We start from the raw sequence: 21,911 nt of genomic DNA, 5'->3' as shown, positions 1-21,911 counted from the left end.
TCCGCGGCTGGTGTGCCGCTATATTTTTGCTCTTTTTATGCGTACATATAAACACATTGCCCAAAGTTCACATAAGCCAACCAAATACAAGTATCATAGTTTCACAACCAAATAAAATCTCATAGTTTACAAAACCAAATAAAATTTAAATTGTCACAAATACTTGTTCTTTTTGCGTACATATCAAAAACATCGCCCAAAGTTCACATAATTCAACTAAATACAAACATTATATTTTCACAACCAAGTAAAATCTCATAGTTTACAACCCAAAAAAATATTAAATTGTTACAAATACATTTGAAAGAATAAATAGCCGATACATCTATTGGTTGCCAAGGTGAGTCACATATGCTCAAACAAATCATCTTGTAGCTGCTCAGGCACAACATTTTCTCCTTGAAATTGAAACCCCTGATCGAAGATTTCATCCTCACGCTCATCCACTATGTTCATGTTGTGCATGATCACACAAGCCGTCATCACCTCCCACAACTTCTTGATGCTCCAAATTCTAGCAGGATACCAAACGATGCCCCATCGAGATTGAAGAACACCGAAAACACGCTCCACATCCTTTCTAGCACTCTTTTGTGCTTGGGAAAATCTTCGCCTCTTCTCTCCTATCGGGTTGGAGATTGTCTTGACAAGAGTAGTCCACTGAGGATAGATACCATCAGCTAGGTAGTATCCTTTGTTGTAGTGGCGGTCATTGATCTCAACATTGACCTCCGGGCAGTTGCCTTCCGCAAGCCTTGCGAACACCTAAGAGTGCTAAAGCACGTTGATGTCATTGTGAGAGCCGGCCATGACGAAGAAAGAGTGACAGATCCAGAGATCTTATGAAGCCACGACCTCAAGTATGACAGTGCAAGCTTTCACATGTCCCCTATACTGCCCCTGCCAAGCAGAAGGACAATTCTTCCAGTCCCAGTGCATACAATCTATGCTAGCAAGCATCCTCGGAAAGCCCCTATTGGCGTTGATCGCCAACAAACGGGTTGTATCCGCAACAGTTGGTTCTCTCACGTACTTCGGGCCAAAATATTGCCACCACAGCCTTCTAGGCACGTGGAGTCGCTCATGCGGACATGCTCATAAATAAATCACCGGGTATTCCGTATGCAAGCATCCGAATAGCTGCAGTGCATTTCTGATAAGAGGAGAAGCCAACCTTTCCCAAGGCATCCTCCTTGCATTCAAAATACTTGTCGTATGCCACCACCCCCTCCCGGATATGATTGAACACATGTCTAGCTATCCGGAAGCGGCGCCGGAATAGGTTGTGTTAGAAGGGTGGGTCAGCGGACTGGAAGTAGTCCTGCCAGGGTAGGCAATGGCCGCTCTCTCTATTGCGATTCAACGCCGAAGTATGCCCCGGGATCGAGCCCCTAAACATCGGTCGCTGCCTACTAATGTGGTCATGGACGACCAAAGTAGCAACCACAATCTCCTCGTCGTGGGACGATGAATCATCCGAATCGCAAATGAAGTTGTTGAAAAAGTACTCATTGCCACTATCCATTTGTACCTTGTGGAGAAAACGTCGAACACCTTGCACGCCTACCTGCATACATACAATTAGGCTAGGTGACTAAAGACGTTTGGTGCAAATACTAAAAACATAACGTTCTTCATATAGTAAATTATATACCCCTGCATAATTTTTAAGCATGCAGTATACGTTCCACCATGCCCTACATTCCAAACAAGACAATGAAAATAACTGATTTGTGGAAAACAAAATTCCGAATTGCCCATCCTCAATTTTTTTCGAATTGTCCAGAGCAGAATAGCAAACCCTCAAATTCCTCTGGATTATAGGTGACCTAGGAATATGAGCCCCAGGCCCAGGCCCATCGGCCGAACTAAACACTCCTATTTCAAACTCCGATGACGCCGAGAGTTCCTAGTCATCGCTTAGTGCACTCGCTAGCTCAACTGGCATCCACATGCCCCTCAGCTGGTCCGACTCATTAGTTCGAGCGAGATCCTTCCAGTAGCCCCTTTCGGTCATCTGTTGAACTGTTTTAGCCCCCCCCCCCCCCCCCCCCCCGCCCCTACAAAAAAAGATGTTGACCCGGCGACAACTGTCCATTGACCCATTGACTTAAAAAAAGGCCACGGGTATGAAAAAAAGTTCATGGATTTGAAAAAAGTTCACGCATCTGATATTTTTATGAATTTTAAAAACTTCATTTATTTTGAAAAAATAATGTTCATGATTTTTTTATGAATTTGAAAACTGTTCACGGATTTGAAAAAGTTCACAACTTTGACAAAAGTTTGTGATTTAAAACAATGTCATGATTTTCAAGAAAGTTCACAAATTTGAAAAAACTTTGTGAACTTGAAATTGAAATTGAAATTGAAAAGTAAAAACAGAAAAAAAATGAAAAAATAAAAAAATATATGAAAAACGACAAAACAAAAAACCCGGATGAAAAGTTGAAAACCCAGAACAGAAAACTGGTGGGAGAGATAAAGGGCCGGCAGCCCACTTGGGAGAGGGGTGTGTGGCCCCCGTACCAAATGGCCTCTATTTGGCGCTTAAGGCGCGAAATAGGATTAGGTGAAGGCGCAGGTGCACTCCCCGGCCCAGATGCTCCTCCACTCTTCCGGTTGCCGCGGCAGTCTCCTGTTCCGCAGCGGCTTCCCCTTCCCGGCCACCACCACCCGCAGAAACCTAAGGGCGCTCACAACCGCAGCAGCTACTCCCAACATGTATCGCGGCGGGCGCGGCGGCGGCACCAACTCCCAGCGTGGTCGCGGGCGCGGGCGCGGCGGCGGAGGCAGAGGAGGCCGTGGCGGCGGCGGCGGGGGCCGTGGTGAGCAGAGATGGTGGGATCCGCAGTGGCGCGCCGAGCGGCTGCGGCAGATGGCCTCAGAGGTGAGGGCTCTACTCCCATGCGTATCGTCGTGGCTGGATGATGTTCTGTTTGTTTCGTTTGTATTTCGTGTGGTGGCTCGATGCTGTCATGCGTATCTTATGATTCGGAATGTGTTCTTGTTTTGTACGAAAGCTTGGAATCATGTAGCTAACGTCCATCTAGGTCCGTAAATTGGTCCACAGGGTCATCGCTAATTTGCTGCCATGACAATCGAGTGAAAGTCTACATACTGCAATGGTACCACATGTAGTTAGCTGTCCTATGTGTTACTTTTCAGGAAGTTTGAACAATCACGAGTTAGACTACATACATCACATCTCCTCTGATGATTGTTCTGTACAAATGTGTTGTTAGTAACTGTTTCAACTATGTTAATTACTTAATTTCCATCCCAATGGTATGGTCACACAAGGTCTAGGCCCATGAGACTTTACTGAATTGCCCTATTTCTTAAAGTTATATACTACATACAGAATTTCCGCACTTGTCTAAGTTGATTTTTTAAGATCTGCACTCTTGTGAATGCCTAATGGTCAGGTGGAAAAGGTTGATGAGCATGAGTGGTGGAATACGATTGGGCAATTAAGAGAAGGATCTCAGCAGGAGTTAGTAGTCAAGAAGAATTTCGGACGTGATGGACAGAATACACTTGCACATATTGCTCAGAGACACGGCCTTTACTTGTAAGGATGGCACACCTATTCTGTGCCTTATTTCTCTCATCACCATCATGCTTAGCTTCCATTGATAGATGCAGCATTCTTCCTGTCATCAGCTCATCGATGGTACCAAAATTAAGTAATTTACAACTAACTCTAATTGTTATGTCTCCTGTACATGAAGGACTATCTGACTTTCTCACGTTGATCATTTTATGCCTTTTGTGCTATACCTTTAGATCACACTTGAAATCTGATGAATTATAGTTTCTCTATTTTGTGTTTTAACCTGGGGAAGATAGCAATGCATACAACAAAGGGAAGACACTTGTTTTTAGCAAAGTGCCACTGCCTGATTACCGAGCAGATCTTGATGAGAGGCATGGATCATCACAAAACGAGGTGTTATGCAGTGTCTTTGTGACAGTGAACATCAATATATGTGTTTTTTTACTGACATTGTGCTTGAACTATGGACAGATTAAGATGTCCAATGAGACAGAGAGACGAGTGGAAAACCTTTTATCCAGGGCACAGTCAAATAACAATGCTTCTGCTAGCACATCCACTGTCTCAATGAGGCAATCTTTGCCCAGCACATCCACGGCAGTAGCTGAATCAACAACATATGTTGATAAACAGAAGCTAAGTTTTCAGCTTAGGGATATGCAGAGATCAAAAAAGGTATCACCAGTGATTTTCTAGTGACTGGCTCAAACCCCATCAATATCAAACATTGAGCAACCCTAAATTCTGAAGTTGCATCATCTACATTTTGTTTCAGATGATGCCAAGTGCTAGATCAATGCAGTCTTTCAGGGAAAAATTACCAGCATTCAAAGCGAGAGAGGAGTTTTTGAAAGCAGTAGCAGCTAATCAGGTACGAAGTATAAGAACTATAAGATGTTTCCAAGTTTGATCTATTTAGATGAATATATTCACATACATTGTCAAAGATTCTCAGCCCTTAGCCCACTAGTGATATAAATACAATTGGCTACGTAGTTTGTAAGGATATCCATTTTGTTAGGGAAGACTGGAAGAGATCGGTTTAGTTAGGAAGGTAAAGATATGGTTTGCTAGGAGGATTTTGCATCAAGTTTAGTCTTCCCTATAAAAGGGACACTGTATACCTCATATGGATTATCCAATAAATTAGAATAAACCAGCAAAGGTTCCCGCCGTCAACCTTCTCCCCTTTTCATCCCCGACACCATGGCCGACCAACCCTCGCTTCTCAGAGCTTTACCCTCAACCGTTTCACATTGACTAGTCTTAGCAAGGGTACCAATTCTAGCATCACGTGCAAGGCATTTGGATCGTCTGTCCCAGGAAGATGTGGAGACCTGGAGGGCATTGTCAACAGCAAGCTCTCCGACCTCCCGTGACCCTATCCACCAACACTCGAGGTGAAAACCAATCCAAGCTGACAAATACGTTGGGCAAAGCTGTTTCGACCTCAAGGAAGGGCAGGCAAGGCGAATGCGGGAGGAGCACAAGGGGAAGCAAATGCGCTGTCCCAACTGCTTGGCACCATCAAGATTATGCAGCAGACCTGTGCGGTGGATGAGTACATTGAGCAATTTCTCACTTCCATATGCAGGTGCTGAGGGCTCTCCGAGTGGCATTAGGTGGATCTGCTCGTGGTTGGCCTCCACAAGCCACTCCAGACAGATGTATCGCTGAAATTTCTGGCCATCTGGAGGACAACATAGTTCACTCCCGCGTCTATGGGCAGCAGCAAAGCCTGCAACTACAAGAAGCAGCAGTAGTGCAACTTGCAGCAGTGGCAGGGCAAACTCCAGCAACAGTGATGGAGTGCCTTCTAGAGGCAGCCATGCAATCAATCTCGATGGCAGTGATGCACACAACAGCAGTGGTGGCGGAGTTCTCTTGCGGTGGCCACACAGCCAGCAGTGGCGGTGGTACCCTTCCTAGCAGCAACAGCTGGAATGCAGCCATGAGAGCGAGATGTTTCTCCTCAAAGCAACGGCTGCTCTGCCCAAGCCAGTGACGATGCTTCTGTTTCCAGCGACACTCCTCCATAGGGTAGCAGCAGTATCACAGCTCTTTATGCTGGCAGCAAGTGATGAACCATTCCTTGCGTCCCTTCATCCAAACCCTAAGGCTCATGGGATTTCCTTGTTGGGCTTGAGCGTACTTTGACCAAAGGGGCAGACCACACAACTCCTATGCAGGTCAACACAATGAACAGCAGCAAGCAGGCCTCCAAACTGGGTCACATAAATGCGTGTATGCAGCTTGTCAGAGGCGTGCAGTCAGCCGTTAGCCCATTAGTTATGCAGTTAGTAAGGATTTAGCTAGGAAAGAGATCCATTTAGTTAGGAAGATAAAAGCTATGGTTTATTAGGATAATCAGGATTCTGTTCCTAGGCATCAAGTCCAGTCTTCTCTATAAAAGGTACACCATGTACACCATATGGATTATCCAGTGAACGTGAATAAACCAGCAAAGATCTTATCTTCTCCCGAACCTACTCTCCCTCTCATCCCCATCACCTTGGCCAATCAGCCCTCTTTCCTCAGAGCTATACCCTGAACCTTGTCACTAGGGATGTTACCAATTCTAGCACGTTACATCCATATACTGAAATTGTGTTTTCCTGACACTCTGCTTTATATCCTTAGTAACGAGTAAAATTCGTTGCTAGTTTTTTGAATGATTTGGTGCAGTTAAATTAACTTGAATCTCATGGTCAAGTCAGTGTCACAGGTTTAGATATTTTGTACTTAATGCTGGCAGAGTTAAGGTCGCACTGTCGTTTGTTTTGTTCATCTTTGCTACCTGGTGATATGCATTACTATATTCTTAATACTGCCCATAGAGTCGGGCTCTATAGTTGATCTTATTAGTACGTCCATTTAATTTATTTTCTTACTGAATTTACTGTTTCAGGTTTTGGTCATATCTGGTGAGACAGGTTGTGGTAAAACAACACAGCTTCCGCAGTTCATACTAGAAGAGGAGATAGATAACCTTCGTGGTGCTGATTGCAGCATAATATGTACTCAACCCCGCCGTATATCTGCCATATCGGTTGCAGCACGTGTAGGATCTGAGAGAGGTGAAGAGCTTGGTGAGACTGTTGGATACCAGATTCGCCTTGAATCAAAACGTTCCACACAAACACGACTGCTCTTCTGCACGACAGGAGTTTTGCTTAGAAAACTGGTATGACTGACAGATAGATTTGCATATGCACGAGTGACTTACCGCATCACGTCATTTTTGCATTGTTTGTTTTGTCGATTTTTTTTACTGTGAATTGTATATATCGCCTTGTTCTTTGTTTGTTGTCCATTATCGCTTTCTGCATATCTTAGAACTTCTGGTTTGATCGTAGCTTGATTTATGCATTTGGTTGTAGCTGTATAATCTTTCTCCAGGTTTATTAAGATACTCCCAAGGAATTTAAGCTTCATTATATATGCAACATTACAAAGCCTATGGCAATTATGATCTGAATTTGTTGTGCACTTGCATGTTCAGCACTCTCTCTGTTTCGCTATAACCGTCACTAGCCTTGGCAGCCTAGTTTTAAAAGCTGTACCGGACCAGCGATCTGACCAGAAAAAAACTGAGTGGCACCTTAACCGGTTCAGTCCTCTTAAAAGACCGTTTTACCCATAAAAACAGTAATACAACTACTGGTTAACGAGTTGTCACACACAGGAATCAAATGCAAGACCCTTGCCCCACCTGCCCACGCGTGTTTGGACTTTGGAGGCCCATCACCAGCTTGCCTGCATTGCTTTGACTAAGTTAGCCAGTATAACTTCCATTACCCGCTCCCTCTGTTTTGCTATATCTGTCCTCAGCCCACCATGTGCACATCCCAAGGATGCTCTAAATCTACAAGAACTTAGTACAAGATTTAACTAACACACTACAACCAATCAGCAATTCTGGAAGCAATTAAATAGGGTCAAAAGTGCAAATATTGCAAGAACCACGCTCTTGATCCCCTCAATAGAAACGCAGACTTCCCCGAGACCAAGAACAGAGTAGCTCACGGAGTCAAATTTTCTATAAACTTGAAAATCAATGAGCTATAATATTTCCTTTTGCCTTTATCAAACTGTCTGTGCCGGCGGTTAGACCTGCGAACCGGTAGCTTCAGCGGTCCGATTTTTGAAACTACTCTGGCGAGTCTCTGTTTCAAAATATCTGAACATTGGGGAAACCAAGAGTGTAATTCATGGTCTCTACTATCTATCCCTACTTTAATGCTTTGGAAGATGTTTAGTGGTTGCAGCACGACATTCTGATTCTAGTGTATGCCATTTTTTATTAACTTTATCTTGGATTTAGTGTTTCCTTGATCTGGGTGCACAGTGGGTGGTGGTGTGATGAAAGATATTGTGAAACTGAGTATTGGAAATTGAATACTTCTCGACTAAAGTAGATTACACTGGCAATGGACACTTCTCGATTTTGACACAAGCAGAACACAATATTTTTTTTTTTGAGATGTGAAAGAATTGAGGTTTTGTTGTGCAAATTATTTCATCACCCATGCACATGATCCTGTTCCTTTACAGAAGATATATCCAAAACTAGTCAAATATTGTGTGATTTCTAGCACTCCAATGATCCAATCATATCACAACTGTAGCTACTGTTAACATGTACACGTGTGACCTTAATTATGCAAAGATATTTACTGCAGGGGTCTTAATTTGCTATAGACTATATTGCATCTTGAGATTTGGCAAATCAAATTGAATTGCTTGTTTATTTCCAAATGTTCAGTCATTTTGGTGTTATTGCACTTACACTCAATGCAAACACTATATGTCGCAGGTTCAGGAGCCAGACTTAGTTGGTGTAAGTCATTTACTAGTTGACGAAATTCATGAACGTGGCATGAATGAAGATTTTCTCATCATCATTTTACGCGACCTTCTGCCAAGGCGTCCTGACCTTCGTCTTGTATTGATGAGTGCAACAATAAATGCTGAACTATTTTCCAAATACTTTGGAGATGCCCCAATTATGCATATTCCGGTACTGTAACCTTTTGTAAACAGTGCCCGTTGAAGTGATTTTTGTGCATTATACTTACATCGAGGTGTTTTGAGCAGGGTTTCACTTTTCCTGTTGCCGAGTTATTTCTGGAAGATATTTTGGAAAAGACCCAATACAAAATCAAGTCTGAACGTGATAATTTTCAAGGAAATTCAAGAAAAAAGAGACTTGCTTCAGTTAAGAATGATCCATTGGCTGATGTTTTCCAGGTAAACTTGAGTTACTTTTCTAATCTTGCCCATTGTAGTTTCGTAATTCAGTGTTGATGTCAGGGGATCAAAAGTTCCGAGATGGCAAATATTTGGATGATTTAGCTCTACTGTTGCTAATGCAGATAACTAATTTGTTAACACTAAACTGAAGTGTGGAGAACATATTGCAAAAAGTCAGACATGCTTGATTCCCCATCCTTTAAAACTAGGAGGGTCAACAGTTTTGCTTGCTCACTTTTTTTTTCCAGGATGTCGACATTAATAAGGAGTACGGAAACTATAGCATTACAACAAGGCAGTCCCTTGAAGCTTGGTCTGTCACTGAACTGGATTTGAGCCTTGTATGTATTCTCAGATCTGAACTGGTTATTTTCATGTGCATTTATTTGATTGCATTAGTAGATGGAACCTTTAAGTCCTTAGATATTGGGATAGTTAGTGGAGGAGATCCAGTTCCATATATGTACGAGTGATTGCAATTAAGTGGAGGTATATCAGTGATGTTTCTAAAAATGACCAGCTAATTGCCTGTTGTTAATTGTTCCATTAGGTATTAGCAGATCTAATGGTCTAGGACCAACTTCTTTGGTATAGGAACCGGAAGGGCTTATTCTTGTATTAACAGATGTATTGGATTAACTTCCCTGGTATTGAAATTGATCAAGAAGGGAAAGGGCATAAGGAAACACATGGAATAATATAATATCTACTGTTAGATGCAAATGCGTGTAGTTATGTGCTGATATGTATGATGCAAATATTGGAACTTCTCTGTCTGCAAACATGGTGGAAACTAGTGAGAAGTGCTTTAAGAATTTTCTTCACCCTTTGTAACTTTAACTTCAACAACAACAACAACAACAACAACAACAACAACAACAACAACAAAGCCTTTAGTCCCAAACAAGTTGGAGTAGGCTAGAGGTAAAACCCATAAGGGCTCGCGTCCAACTCATGGCTCTGGCACATGGATAGCAAGCTTCCACGCACCCCTGTTCATAGCTAGATCTTTGGTGATACTCCAATCCTTCAGGTCTCTCTTAACGGACTCCTCCCATGTCAAATTCGGCCTACCCCGACCTCTCTTGACATTCTCCGCACGCTTTAGCCGTCCGCTATGCACTGGAGCTTCTGGAGGCCTGCGCTGAATATGCCCAAACCATCTCAGACGATGTTGGACAAGCTTCTCTTCAATTGGTGCTACCCCAACTCTATCTCGTATATCATCATTCCGGACTCGATCCTTCCTCGTGTGGCCACACATCCATCTCAACATACACATCTCCCCCACACATAACTGTTGAACATGTCGCCTTTTAGTCGGCCAACACTCAGCGCCATACAACATTGCTTGTCGAACCGCCATCCTTTAGAACTTGCTTTTTAGCTTTTGTGGCACTCTCTTGTCATAGAGAATGCCAGAAGCTTGGCGCCACTTCATCCATCCCGCTTTGGTTCGATGGTTCACATCTTCATCAATACCCCCATCCTCCTGCAGCATTGACCCCAAATATCGAAAGGTGTCCTTTTGAGGCACCACCTGCCCATCAAGGCTAACCTCCTCCTCCTCACACCTAGTAGTACTGAAACCGCACATCATGTACTTGGTTTTAGTTCTACTAAGCCTAAACCCTTTTGATTCCAAGGTTTGTCTCCATAACTCTAACTTCCTATTTACCCCCGTCCGACTATCGTCAACTAGCACCACATCATCCGCAAATAGCATACACCATGGGCTATCTCCTTGTATATCCCTTGTGACCTCATCCATCACCAAGGCAAAAAGATAAGGGCTCAAAGACCCCTGATGCAGTCCTATCTTAATCGGGAAGTCATCAGTGTCGACATCACTTGTTCGAACACTTGTCCATAGTTCAAAAAAGCGCTAGGCGTAAATTGTGCGTATGCTTATGCGCAACTATGCGCAGATTAAGCGTAGTTATGCGCAATGCGTTTTGCCAACGCCTAGAGCCTAGGCGCGCTTAAGCGCTCGCTTAGGCGCGGCTTTTTTAACTATGCACTTGTCACAACATTTTCGTACATGTCCTTGATGAGGGTAATGTACTTTGCTGGGACTTTGTGTTTCTCCAAGGCCCACCACATGACATTCCGCGGTATCTTATTATAGGCCTTCTCCAAGTCAATGAACACCATATGCAAGTCCTTCTTTTGCTCCTTGTATCTCTCCATAAGTTGTCGTACCAAGAAAATGGCTTCCATGGTTGACTTCCCAGGCATGAAACCAAACTGATTTTTGGTCACGCTTGTCATTCCTCTTAAGTGGTGCTCAATGACTCTCCCATAGCTTCATCGTATGGCTCATCAGCTTAATTCGACGGTAATTAGTACAACTCTGAACACCCCCCTTGTTCTTGAAGATTGGTACTAATATACTCCGTCTCCATTCTTCTGGCATCTTGTTTGCCCGAAAAATGAGGTTGAAAAGCTTGGTTAGCCATACTATCGCTATGTCACCGAGGCCTTTCCACACCTCAATGGGGATACAATCAGGGCCCATCGCCTTGCGTCCTTTCATCCTTTTTGTAACTTTAACTTCACTCAAAATAAATTAGAAGAGACCAAAACAAGAAGCTTGTTATCCATTGTAACATTTACTCTTTCCTTTTGTAACTATCAACATAGATTGAATGCGAACTTAATATTATATACATAGTTATGGACTTATAGTAAATCAGGAAACACATCTAGACAATTTTCTCCCAGATTTTTTTTCATGTGAATTTGGTACCACAAACCAAAAGTGATTTATGATGTCGCCTAGTTGTGTGATGCACTTGATATCTCTCTGAAAAATAACCTGCATTTCATGACATCCTAATACCATTTCGTAACCTATCTATGCTGCTAATATTTATTACTTTATGTTGGCATTTTTAGGTGGAAGGTACGATTGAGTATATCTGTCGTCATGAAGGAGAAGGTGCAATCCTTGTATTCCTTACTGGTTGGGACGAAATTTCAAAACTTTTGGACAAGATTAAAGGGAATAATCTGCTTGGCAATTCCAATAAGTTCCTAGTTCTCCCACTGCATGGCTCTATGCCAACTGTTAATCAGCGTGAAATTTTTGACAGAGCACCAGCTAATATGAGGTAATTAGTCACGGTGTATATATAGAAACATTTGATCTGGATTATGTGCTATGGATATGATTTTGCTTTTACATATGGATAGTGTGTTGCAGACATACCTCTGTCTTCCTACTTGCATATCTTCTCACTTTCTCAGTGTCACACCTCCACTATTATAAGTTAATGGAAACATGCTCGGTTTCCTTGCCTTCTTGTTATCGGTGGCAGTGTATTTAATGGTAAAAGTATGTGTTAGCAAGCTCATAGGTAAAATTATGGCTGGGAAGGAACTACTGTAAGTACAAAATTTTGGTGATGATTTTACATATGCCATAGCAACTTCCACATTTTCCCTCTCAGTTTCCTTTTAAACTATCTGCTGCCACTTAAGCTATTTTCTCTCTTACACTCACATTTGATGTAGGTATTATTATTATTATTATTATTGTGTGCTGTTAAATTGATATTTTATTTTCTTTATTAATTAATGCAATTTGTTATTTGTTATGTACTCGTGCAACAAGTTCTAAGTTCATTTGAGCAAGTTGTCCTAAATCCTAATGGTTAATGCCATTAACTGTTTATATCTACTACATATGTAATTTGCAGAAAAATTGTTCTGGCAACAAATATTGCAGAAAGCAGTATTACAATAGATGATGTTGTGTATGTAATTGATTGTGGTAAAGCGAAGGAGACAAGTTATGATGCCTTGAATAAGCTAGCGTGCCTTCTACCATCGTGGATATCAAAAGCCTCTGCTCATCAGGTATGTACCATGGACCATGTTACCCACTTTTCTGGCAAAACTGAATATCCAATAACAGTTGTTGCTGATGACTTTCCTAATTTACACAGAGGCGAGGCCGTGCAGGCCGTGTTCAGCCAGGTGTTTGCTATAGGTTGTACCCGAAAGTCATTCATGATGCCATGCCTCAGTTTCAGCTGCCTGAAATTCTTAGGACTCCACTGCAAGAACTGTGCCTTACTATCAAAAGCTTACAGCTTGGAGCAGTCGCTTCTTTCTTAGCCAAGTCACTGCAACCCCCAGATCCGCTTTCTGTTAAGAATGCGATTGAGCTTCTGAAAACCATTGGAGCGCTGGATGATTTGGAGGAGCTCACTTATTTAGGTACAAAGTTTTACTGCCACCCTTCAATTGTACCACTTCTTAAATTTTACTGTACGTGTTTTTATTTACTTTTGCCCAACTTTGATTTATGCAGGACGACATCTATGTACACTACCACTGGATCCAAACATTGGAAAGATGCTGCTCATTGGATCCGTCTTCCAGTGCCTGGATCCTGCATTAACAATCGCTGCTGCTCTTGCTTATCGTAATCCATTTGTGCTCCCAATAGATAGAAAAGAAGAAGCAGATGCTGTCAAAAGATCATTTGCTGGTGACTCCTGCAGGTAATTGTTATAAGCTTATATCACATTGATATTTCGTGAGGAAGCATGTAGAAGTGTTTTTTGACAACCAATATTACAGAAATTATGGTTTTAGTTTGATGTTGTTTTGCCTGTTATTTCTTCAGTACCATCAAGTGCTGCTTTATTTATGGTGCCTACGTAGCATTCCCCCTGTTTCACTATATCTGTCCCCAGCCTACCATGCACACAAACCAAGCAATCACAAAATCTAAGGATATTTTAATAGATGATAACCTTAAATAAGCAGTTTGCAAAGCAATTAAATAGGGGTACTGTTAGGAAGCAGAGAGGGCGGGGCCGAAGGGGCGGACGGGGCCGGCGACCGGCGACGACAGCCTGGGAAGCCAGTGGCCAAATCCCCGTTGAATTCGCAGGGCCACGGGCCGGGAGGAGGCGTGGCCGGCGGAGAAGTCGCGGAGCCGCGGGCTGGGAGGAGACGGCAGTGGTGGAGAAGTCCGGGCCGCGCTCCGGGAGGAGGCGGCAGCCGGCGTGGAAGTCGCGAGGCCGCGGCCAGTCGGCTGACGTGCGGCGGAGGGGACGCGTAACTGTCGGACCAATTCAGCCGGTGGCAGATCCGGCGACAGGAAAAACCGGGAGCAGCAGGCGGCCGATTGATGCAGTGGTGTTGACCACGCGGGCGGAGACCATGCGCCGTGCCTAACAAAGCACCAGCAGCACACGGGCGGATCTTTGGCTGCTAGCCACACGGGCGGATCCTTGGCTGCTGCGCTCCTCCAGCAGCACGCGCGCGGCCCAGCGACGCTCCAGTAGACTTCCGCACGAGGGCAACGGGATCCGGCGGAAGAGATCATGGGGGTCGGACAGCAACCGGCTGGAAGCAGGATGGCGGCATGAGAGATTGGATCAAGAGAGCACGAGTTGCGCGTGCTAAAAAAAGCCCTAAAGTTCTAATACTATGTTAGGAATATGCAACTTAGTATTATCTGGAGGCCAAAGCCATCATATATACAAGTACAGGTGGGAGGCCAAAGGCCAAAATACAGAAAGGCAAAGGGCATCATAAATATAACTCTAACAGGCACAAATGCAAAAAATGCAATAACTACACTCTTGATTTCCTCAATGGACATGTATATTGGAAAGGAGCCTAGTCCAGGACATATGGTGAAACGGGGTGAGTATTGGAAAGGGCCTTAGTCCAGGACATATGGTGAAACAGGGCGAGTGTTAGTTACTGGTTGCTACATGCTAGAAAGCTTGACCCAGGAGGAGCCACAGGATATGGAATGATAGAACCAGGATAGGGAGTGCATAGTATCACTTGCCAATGATAGCATCGCCTGCAAAAAGTTTTACGCTGAAGTTGTTTAAGGCACACTGATAGTTTCCTGTGACCTCTTTTGCCAGTGATCACATTGCCCTTCTTAAGGCATTTGAAGCATGGAAGGAAGCAAAACGCAGTGGAAGGGAGCGTTCTTTCTGTTGGGAAAATTTTCTGTCTCCTATGACCCTGAAGATGATGGATGACATGCGAAATCAATTTTTTGATCTACTTTCTGATATTGGATTTGTTAGCAAGACAAGAGGAGTGAAGGTTTGTAACCCTAGATCTCTCTTGCATTCCATAAGTAATTCTACGACCTATGTAGTTATCTATGTTTTTTCATTCCAGTGCACCATTTTATCTACTTTCCAACTGAAGAGCTTCAGTTTCCATTACGATTACTTCCGTGCTAAAATTTCAGGCATATAACCATTATGGCAAGGATCTGGAGATGGTTTCCGCTGTTTTATGTGCTGGGCTTTACCCAAATGTCATACAGTGCAAAAGACGGGGCAAGAGGACAGCATTCTACACCAAAGATGTCGGAAAGGTGGACATTCACCCATCATCAGTCAATGCAGGAGTGCAGCAATTCCCATTGCCTTATCTGGTTTACAGCGAGAAGGTGAAAACTGCTAGCATTTATGTGAGGGACTCCACAAACATATCAGATTATGCTCTTCTACTTTTTGGTGGTTCCTTAAGTCCAAGTAACACCGGAGAAGGCATCGAGATGCTTGCGGGGTATCTTCATTTCTCTGCACCAAAGCGTATCATAGAGTTGATCCAGGTATGACCAACTTCTCAACAATAGCTTGCTTCTTGAACCTTTTCTCTTTTATAAATATAGTGTTAAGTAAATCCAAGTGTTCGTTCAGCAACAGAGGTGACATGAAACTTTAGTTCCGGTGCTTCTTTTAATGGTAATTTTGTGTCTGTACTTGCTGCTTGGCTGTGATTATCATAGTAGTTGGAATGACTGATATCTGGTTTTACTGCTATATTGCAATCAAGTTCATTTCAGTGAATAAAATAGCTTATTTTTCAGCTAAAATTTTCAGTTTACCCTAACGAGAGATGTTCTTTTTACTTGACAGAGATTAAGAGGTGAATTGGACAAACTCCTTCAGAGGAAGATTGAGGAACCTGCACTTGACATCTTTTCGGAAGGGAAAGGGGTTGTGGCTGCGGCCATAGAACTGTTGCACAGTCAAAACATTTACCACTAGATGCTACATATACACGTTGCAGAAGGCAATTCCCCAACTAAATGAAACCCGTCCTAAGATTTTGTAATATCTGTATTCTTTAGTACCTTCTGCTTGGACAAGCACCTTTGGCTCTCAGGCTTAGGCGCACCTGATATGGATTATTTTAGTAATTCCAAAAAATGTCAAAAAAAAAAAGGTCCGCCAAGGAATGACTTTTGTGGTATTTTGGGCCAAAAAAAAACCAACATTATATACAGGTTACTATTCACGGTTTTTGTCCTTGAAAATTTGTTTGTTTTTGCCCTGAAGTTGATGGGAATTTTTTCTTGGTAAAAGTTTTTATACGAGTACAATAGAAGGTCAAGTTTGTTTCCACAAAAGATTTAGAACTTTTTGACTTTTTGGAATTACTAATTTTTCCTATATAAGGTGCTCCTACACCCAAGAGCAAAAGGGTATTTTCTGATTAATGAAGCATCCTTTTTCCAAGTAGTTAGAAGTCAGCAGCACATAACATTAATATTAGAAAATACAATCGTGTCTTCTTGATGAAAATATTAGGGACAAGCTACACGTCTGATGTAAATATTAGTGGCCTCGCTTTCTCTTACCTCTCTCCAGCTTTGGTACTTAAGTGCAGCTTTGTTAATATGCTGAATATTCATCTGCTCCTGATGAACAGTAAACACAAAAATACTAGAAAATTTATAAAAAAAATCTGTTTTTGTTGTATGGAAGATGTTCAAGTGCATGATGTTTGGGCGAAATTTCACCATGTTACGACATATGAGGAACTCGTGGCAAAAAAGTCAAAATTGGTCTGCACAGTGCGTAAACAATAAACTTTCTCGTGGGTTTCTTAGAGCTACTCAGGTGTCCAATCATGATGAAATTTGACACGAGGTTACGCACTAGAACATCTTCCATGCAAAAAACACTCAGTTTTTTTCTAATTTTTTTTGAATCTACTGTTCACCCACGGGGAGGAGATGCACTTGAGAGCCAATCCTGTAGGTACGTCCCAATCCTTCTTTGAAAGAAAAAAGGCTCAATCAGGACGAAAGTGCCTTTCTACACCAGGAGCAAATGCTTCTGGGGTCACGCACTAGAACATCTTCCATGCAAAAAACACTCAGTTTTTTCTAATTTTTTTTGAATCTACTGTTCACCCACGGGGAGGAGATGCACTTGAGAGCCAATCCTGTAGGTACGTCCCAATCCTTCTTTGAAAGAAAAAAGGCTCAATCAGGACGAAAGTGCCTTTCTACACCAGGAGCAAATGCTTCTGGGGTGAACAGTAAAATAAAAAAAAAGAAAAATAGGAAAAATTCTGAATTTTTTTGTGACATACTTTCACAAATGTTTGTCGTGCACGCAAAAATTCATCGCGAAATCACATTGGTGAAAGTCGTGCCAAAAACAAACAAACTTGAAGCTTCAAAATGCTTTTGTAAGTAACATTTTAAAAGCATCGATTTTGGTGCAGCCGGAGGAAATCCAGCCGTGTGCTTCTGCGGCGAACCCGGAAGCCGGTGGGGCGATCATGGGGCTCCCCTTGTGGATGCTGCCCGCCCGAAGCCGGTTAATGGGGAACCCGTGGAAAACGGCAGCCGTGATCCATGGTGTATTTGCGGTCGTCGACACCAAACAGAGGCTGGTTGTGTCAAAGGCCCTTGTGCCTTATGTTGATGTACCAGTGAGAGGAGCACTGATCAAAGAGTGCATTGCCGATCTGCAGCAATCAAGGTACCCGATAGACAAGGTTGTCTCCTTGAACAGCCAAGACACGGAGATGAACGCTGCTGTCTTGTTTCAGAACAAGCATACAGTGCTAGAAAAGGAGCAACGCGTGAACCAGAACGAGCAAGACGAGGCAATTGTTATCTTTGAGGAGGTTGTTATGGCAGGTGGTGTTCAGAAGAGGGGCAAGGTGGTTGCAGATGGCACGTCCGCCGGGACAGAGGACCAGTCTATTAAGCAGGAAGCAACCGGCCTAGGGGCTGCCGGTGAACTGACGGGGCCGAATGTGGCGCCCCGTCAGGAGCAAGGAATTGCCTGAGTTGGAACTGTCGGGGTGCGGCCAACAAACCGACAGTTCATGAGTTGGTGGGACTTGCGAGGACCGCCAGAGCACATTTGGTCTTTTTATGTGAAACTAGAGTTAAAGCTGAAAAAGTGCGTCGTTTAAGAGGTAGACTGGGTCTGAGGGGTTTTGCTGGATGTGATAGCAATGGTCTGAGTGGGGGCCTAGCCCTCTTCTGGAGTGATCAAATCTTTGTCGATGTTCAAGAAATAAATGATAGATATATTGATGCATATGTTCGTGTGTCTGATAATGATCCACTTTGGCACTTAACTTGTGTGTATGGTGAACCAAGGGTGGAAAACCGCCATTTGATGTGGGAGAAATTACAAGGCTTGAAAACAAGGTCTGCATTACCGTGGTGTGTGATTGGTGACTTCAATGAAGCCATGTGGTCTTTCGAACATCTCTCAGCAACACAACGTGGAGAAAGACAGATGTTGGCCTTCAGAGACACCTTGGAGATAGGTGAGTTGTCAGACTTGGGCTTTTCGGGTGTGCCTTTTACCTATGACAATAAGCAAGCTGGACGTCGGAATGTTAAAGTCCGCCTTGACCGGGCAGTGGCGGATAACTGTTGGCGGGACATCTTCTCGGAGGCACAGGTCGTGCACCATGTCCGCCCTTGCTCGGACCACTGTCCAGTGGTGTTACAGTGTATAAAGGAGGAAAAACTGAACCAGAGACGATACGAGATTATGTGGGAGACCGATAATATCCTGCCTGAGAGGGTTAAGAATGCATGGGCTAACGCGGGATCAAAGATACACCTGGGTGATATACGCAGAGGCTTACGTGAGCTGATGGCCGAGCTACATGTATGGAGCAAATCTAGGTTTGGATGTGTGGTGCGTGAACTTGAGAAGTCTAGAACAAGGCTGGAGGAGTTGCTGCGTATGAATGCCGATCGCAATGAAATACAGGCAGTACAAGACCATATGAATGATCTCATGTACAAGGAAGAACTCATGTGGTTGCAACGATCACGTATTGACTGGCTGCGGGAAGGAGATCGCAATACAAAGTTTTTTCATCAACGGGCAATGTGGAGAGCGAGGAAAAATAAAGTCAAATTCCTTATTGATGATTCAGGCGCTAGAGTTGAGAAAAAGGAAAAGATGGGCGGTCTGGTAGATGCGTATTTCCAGAACCTTTTTACTTGTGACAATGCACTCGTTCAGGCTCCCCTTGTACAGCTAGTACAACCAAAGATAAGTCTTTGTGCTGACTTCACTGAGAAGGAAATTTCAGATAGCCTCTTCCAGATCGGACCGCTTAAGGCTCCCGGTAGTGATGGATTCCCAGCCCGTTTCTTTCAGCAAAACTGGTTGGTTTTAAAGGAGGAAGTCATATGTGCAGTCAAAGAATTTTTTTCATACAGGAGTAATGCCAGAGGGGATAAATGATACAATAATTGTTCTTATTCCGAAAGTAAATGATCCAACCCGAGTCTCTGATTTCAGGCCCATAAGCCTCTGTAACGTCATTTACAAAATTGTTGCAAAATGCCTGGTGAATAGGTTGAGACCCATTTTGGATGAAATCATTTCTCCGCAACAAAGTGCCTTTGTACCAGGACGGATGATCACGGATAATGCCCTCTTGGCGTTTGAGTGCCTCCATTTCATGCAACACGAGAAAAGCAAGAAAACAGCTTATGTGCTTATAAGTTGGATTTATCAAAGGCTTATGATCGAGTGGATTGGGTCTTCTTGGAGCAAACAATGATAAAGCTAGGCTTCGCTCACCAGTGGGTTCAGTGGATTATGACATGTGTGACCTTGGTGAGATACTCTGTGAAATTTAATGGAGTCACCTTAGATTCGTTTGCACCGTCGCGTGGGCTTCGGCAAGGAGACCCCCTATCACCGTTTCTATTTCTCTTTGTCGCCGATGGGCTAAGTGCTTTACTGAGGCAAGGAATAGAAAATCATAACTTACAAGCTTTGAAGGTATGCCCGAGAGCACCCGGTATTTCACATCTTCTATTTGCGGATGACACATTATTGTTCTTCAAAGCTAACCTGGAGCAGGCCCAATACATCCATGGTATTATTAATAGTTATGAGCAAGCTATAGGACAACTTATTAACCCACAGAAATGTTCTATTCAGTTTGGTGAGGCTTGCCCGGTGGAGGTGCAACAAGCTATCAAGCAGGAGCTTCAGGTAGTAAACTCGGAATTTGAGGGGAAGTACCTCGGCTTACCGACCCCAGATGGTAGTATGCACAAAGGAAAATTCCAAATGCTACAGGCTAGTCTAACTAAAAGGATCATGGCATGGGGAGACTCCCTGTCCCAAGCAGGTATTGAAGCAATGATAAAATCTGTGGCACAGGCTATTCCCACATATATCATGGGAGTGTTTAAGTTACCGGCATCGGTGTGTGATGACCTAACAAGGCTAGTGCGAAACTTTTGGTGGGGTTCTAAGAATGGTAAGAGAAAGACACATTGGAGGGCATGGGACAAAATTATTGAACCAAAAGGAAGAGGAGGGCTTGGCTTCCGTGATTTTCGCATCTTCAACCAAGCCTTGCTAGCTCGCCAAGCGTGGCGCCTACTCACGAAGCCGGACTCACTTTGTGCCATGGTGTTGAAAGCGAGGTATTATCCTAATGGGTCCCTAGTGGACACTGTTTTTGCAGGCAACACATCACCCACATGGCATGCAATCCAACATGGCTTGGAGCTGTTGAAAAAAGGTCTTCTTTGGCGTGTCGGCAATGGTGAGCAGATTCGTATCTGGCGCGACCCATGGCTGCCTCGACCGCCATCATACAGGCCCATCACGGCGCGGGGCATTTGTCGTCTTCATCGAGCTAGCGAGTTGCTGGATGACTACGGGCGGTGGATACCGGAGCTTGTCCACCAGCACTTCCATGCAATTGATGCCGCATGCATCCTCAAGATCAAGGCTTCTCCGCGGCGGCTTGAGGATGTCTTGGCTTGGCACCAGACCCGCGGGGTATTTTCTCTGTCAGAAGCGCGTATCGCCTCGCCACCGACAACATGTCCAGCACTACTATGTGCGCCACTAGCAGGGCACCGGACGACATCCGTGCCGTCTGGAAGGCAGTATGGGGGTGCCCTGCCCCTCCCAAGGTACGTGTCTTTGCATGGCGTCTAATCACAAATTCCCTTGCAACAATGGAGGTCACTAATATTTGTGTCTTATGTGGCATGGAATCCGAGGATACATGCCATGCCATGTGCAGATGTCCGCTTGCTCGTATGTTGTGGGAAGAGATGGCCGCCTCATTCAGCATGCCACAACTTGAGAATATTGCAAACACTGGTTCGGAATGGGCCTTGCTTCTTCTGAACGAGTGCTTGGAAGAGCAGCGGCTGCCAATACTCATGACCTTTTGGCGTACATGGCAATGTCCGCAACGAGATTACCCATCACAAGCCGGCGCCAACTATTGAAGCTTCTCGCAGATTCTTATGCAGTTACATTGACAGCCTCATGTGCATTGCGCAACACCCCCATAGCGATCTGGCTAAGGGGAAAATGGTGGTAACTCAAGGACTACACCGCCGACAATCCATGGTGAGAAGCACGTTGGCTTCCTGCCCACGGCCGCCGGAGCGTTGGACAAAGCCTCCCACTGGATGGATTAAACTGAATGTTGATGGAGCTTGGAGGGAGTCGGACAGTACTGGAGGTGCTGGCATGATCCTTCGCGACCATACCAGGGCAATCATCTATTCATCATGCAGGTTCATTACTTCCTGCGCTAGCCCACTTGAGGCGGAGGTAGAAGCATGTAGGGAGGGAATCGCCCTAGCACTGGAGTGGAGCAACAATGAACCATTCATACTGGAAACTGATAGCACCACTGCAGCCAACATGATCATGGAGACGGACCAGAATAGATCACCTGTAGCAGCTCTAGTTGGCGAAATAAAGAGGCTTCTTTCTGTAGGCCCAGAGCATGTGATTTCACATGTGAGTAGGAGTAGAAATAAAGTTAGTCATTTGTT

At 44.0% G+C, this 21,911-nt stretch overlaps 1 protein-coding gene across 3 annotated transcripts; it reads left to right on the top strand.

The window, feature by feature from the left end:
• Nucleotides 1-2,510: 2,510 nt before the first annotated feature.
• LOC109759696 (DExH-box ATP-dependent RNA helicase DExH1) lies at nt 2,511-16,332 on the top strand. 3 transcript variants are annotated; one of them, XM_040401800.3, is made up of 16 exons: nt 2,511-2,890; nt 3,429-3,574; nt 3,849-3,952; nt 4,031-4,234; nt 4,335-4,430; nt 6,468-6,743; nt 8,376-8,579; nt 8,657-8,809; nt 9,061-9,153; nt 11,711-11,925; nt 12,514-12,673; nt 12,763-13,036; nt 13,131-13,323; nt 14,713-14,899; nt 15,051-15,419; nt 15,727-16,332. In XM_040401800.3, the coding sequence occupies exons 2-16, from the start codon at nt 3,526-3,528 to the stop codon at nt 15,856-15,858; spliced, it is 2,709 nt and encodes a 902-aa protein (XP_040257734.1). In that variant the 5' UTR covers nt 2,511-2,890; nt 3,429-3,525; the 3' UTR covers nt 15,859-16,332. The 3 variants fall into 3 exon arrangements, with proteins under 3 accessions (XP_040257734.1, XP_020174123.1, XP_040257736.1); XM_020318534.4 differs by having other exon boundaries at nt 2,565-2,890; nt 3,853-3,952; XM_040401802.3 differs by lacking the exon at nt 15,727-16,332 and having other exon boundaries at nt 2,565-2,890; nt 3,853-3,952; nt 14,713-14,933; nt 15,051-15,320.
• Nucleotides 16,333-21,911: the final 5,579 nt, after the last annotated feature.

Source organism: Aegilops tauschii, chromosome 1, assembly GCF_002575655.3.
Source record: "Aegilops tauschii subsp. strangulata cultivar AL8/78 chromosome 1, Aet v6.0, whole genome shotgun sequence".
Taxonomy (NCBI): Eukaryota; Viridiplantae; Streptophyta; class Magnoliopsida; order Poales; family Poaceae; genus Aegilops; species Aegilops tauschii.
Note: the sequence above shows the minus strand (reverse complement) of the source record. Positions and strands in the feature narration are given on the sequence as shown.

What these genes read in the sequence shown, in the direction of transcription:
- LOC109759696 (XM_020318534.4), top strand. Translation starts at nt 2,603, where the DNA reads ATGCTCCTCCACTCTTCCGGTTGCCGCGGCAGTCTCCTGTTCCGCAGC. An exon ending in TGCGGCAGATGGCCTCAGAG is followed by an intron (nt 2,891 to 3,428) that starts GTGAGGGCTCTA and finishes CCTAATGGTCAG; the next exon opens with GTGGAAAAGGTTGATGAGCA. An exon ending in CTGAACTGGATTTGAGCCTT is followed by an intron (nt 9,154 to 11,710) that starts GTATGTATTCTC and finishes TGGCATTTTTAG; the next exon opens with GTGGAAGGTACGATTGAGTA.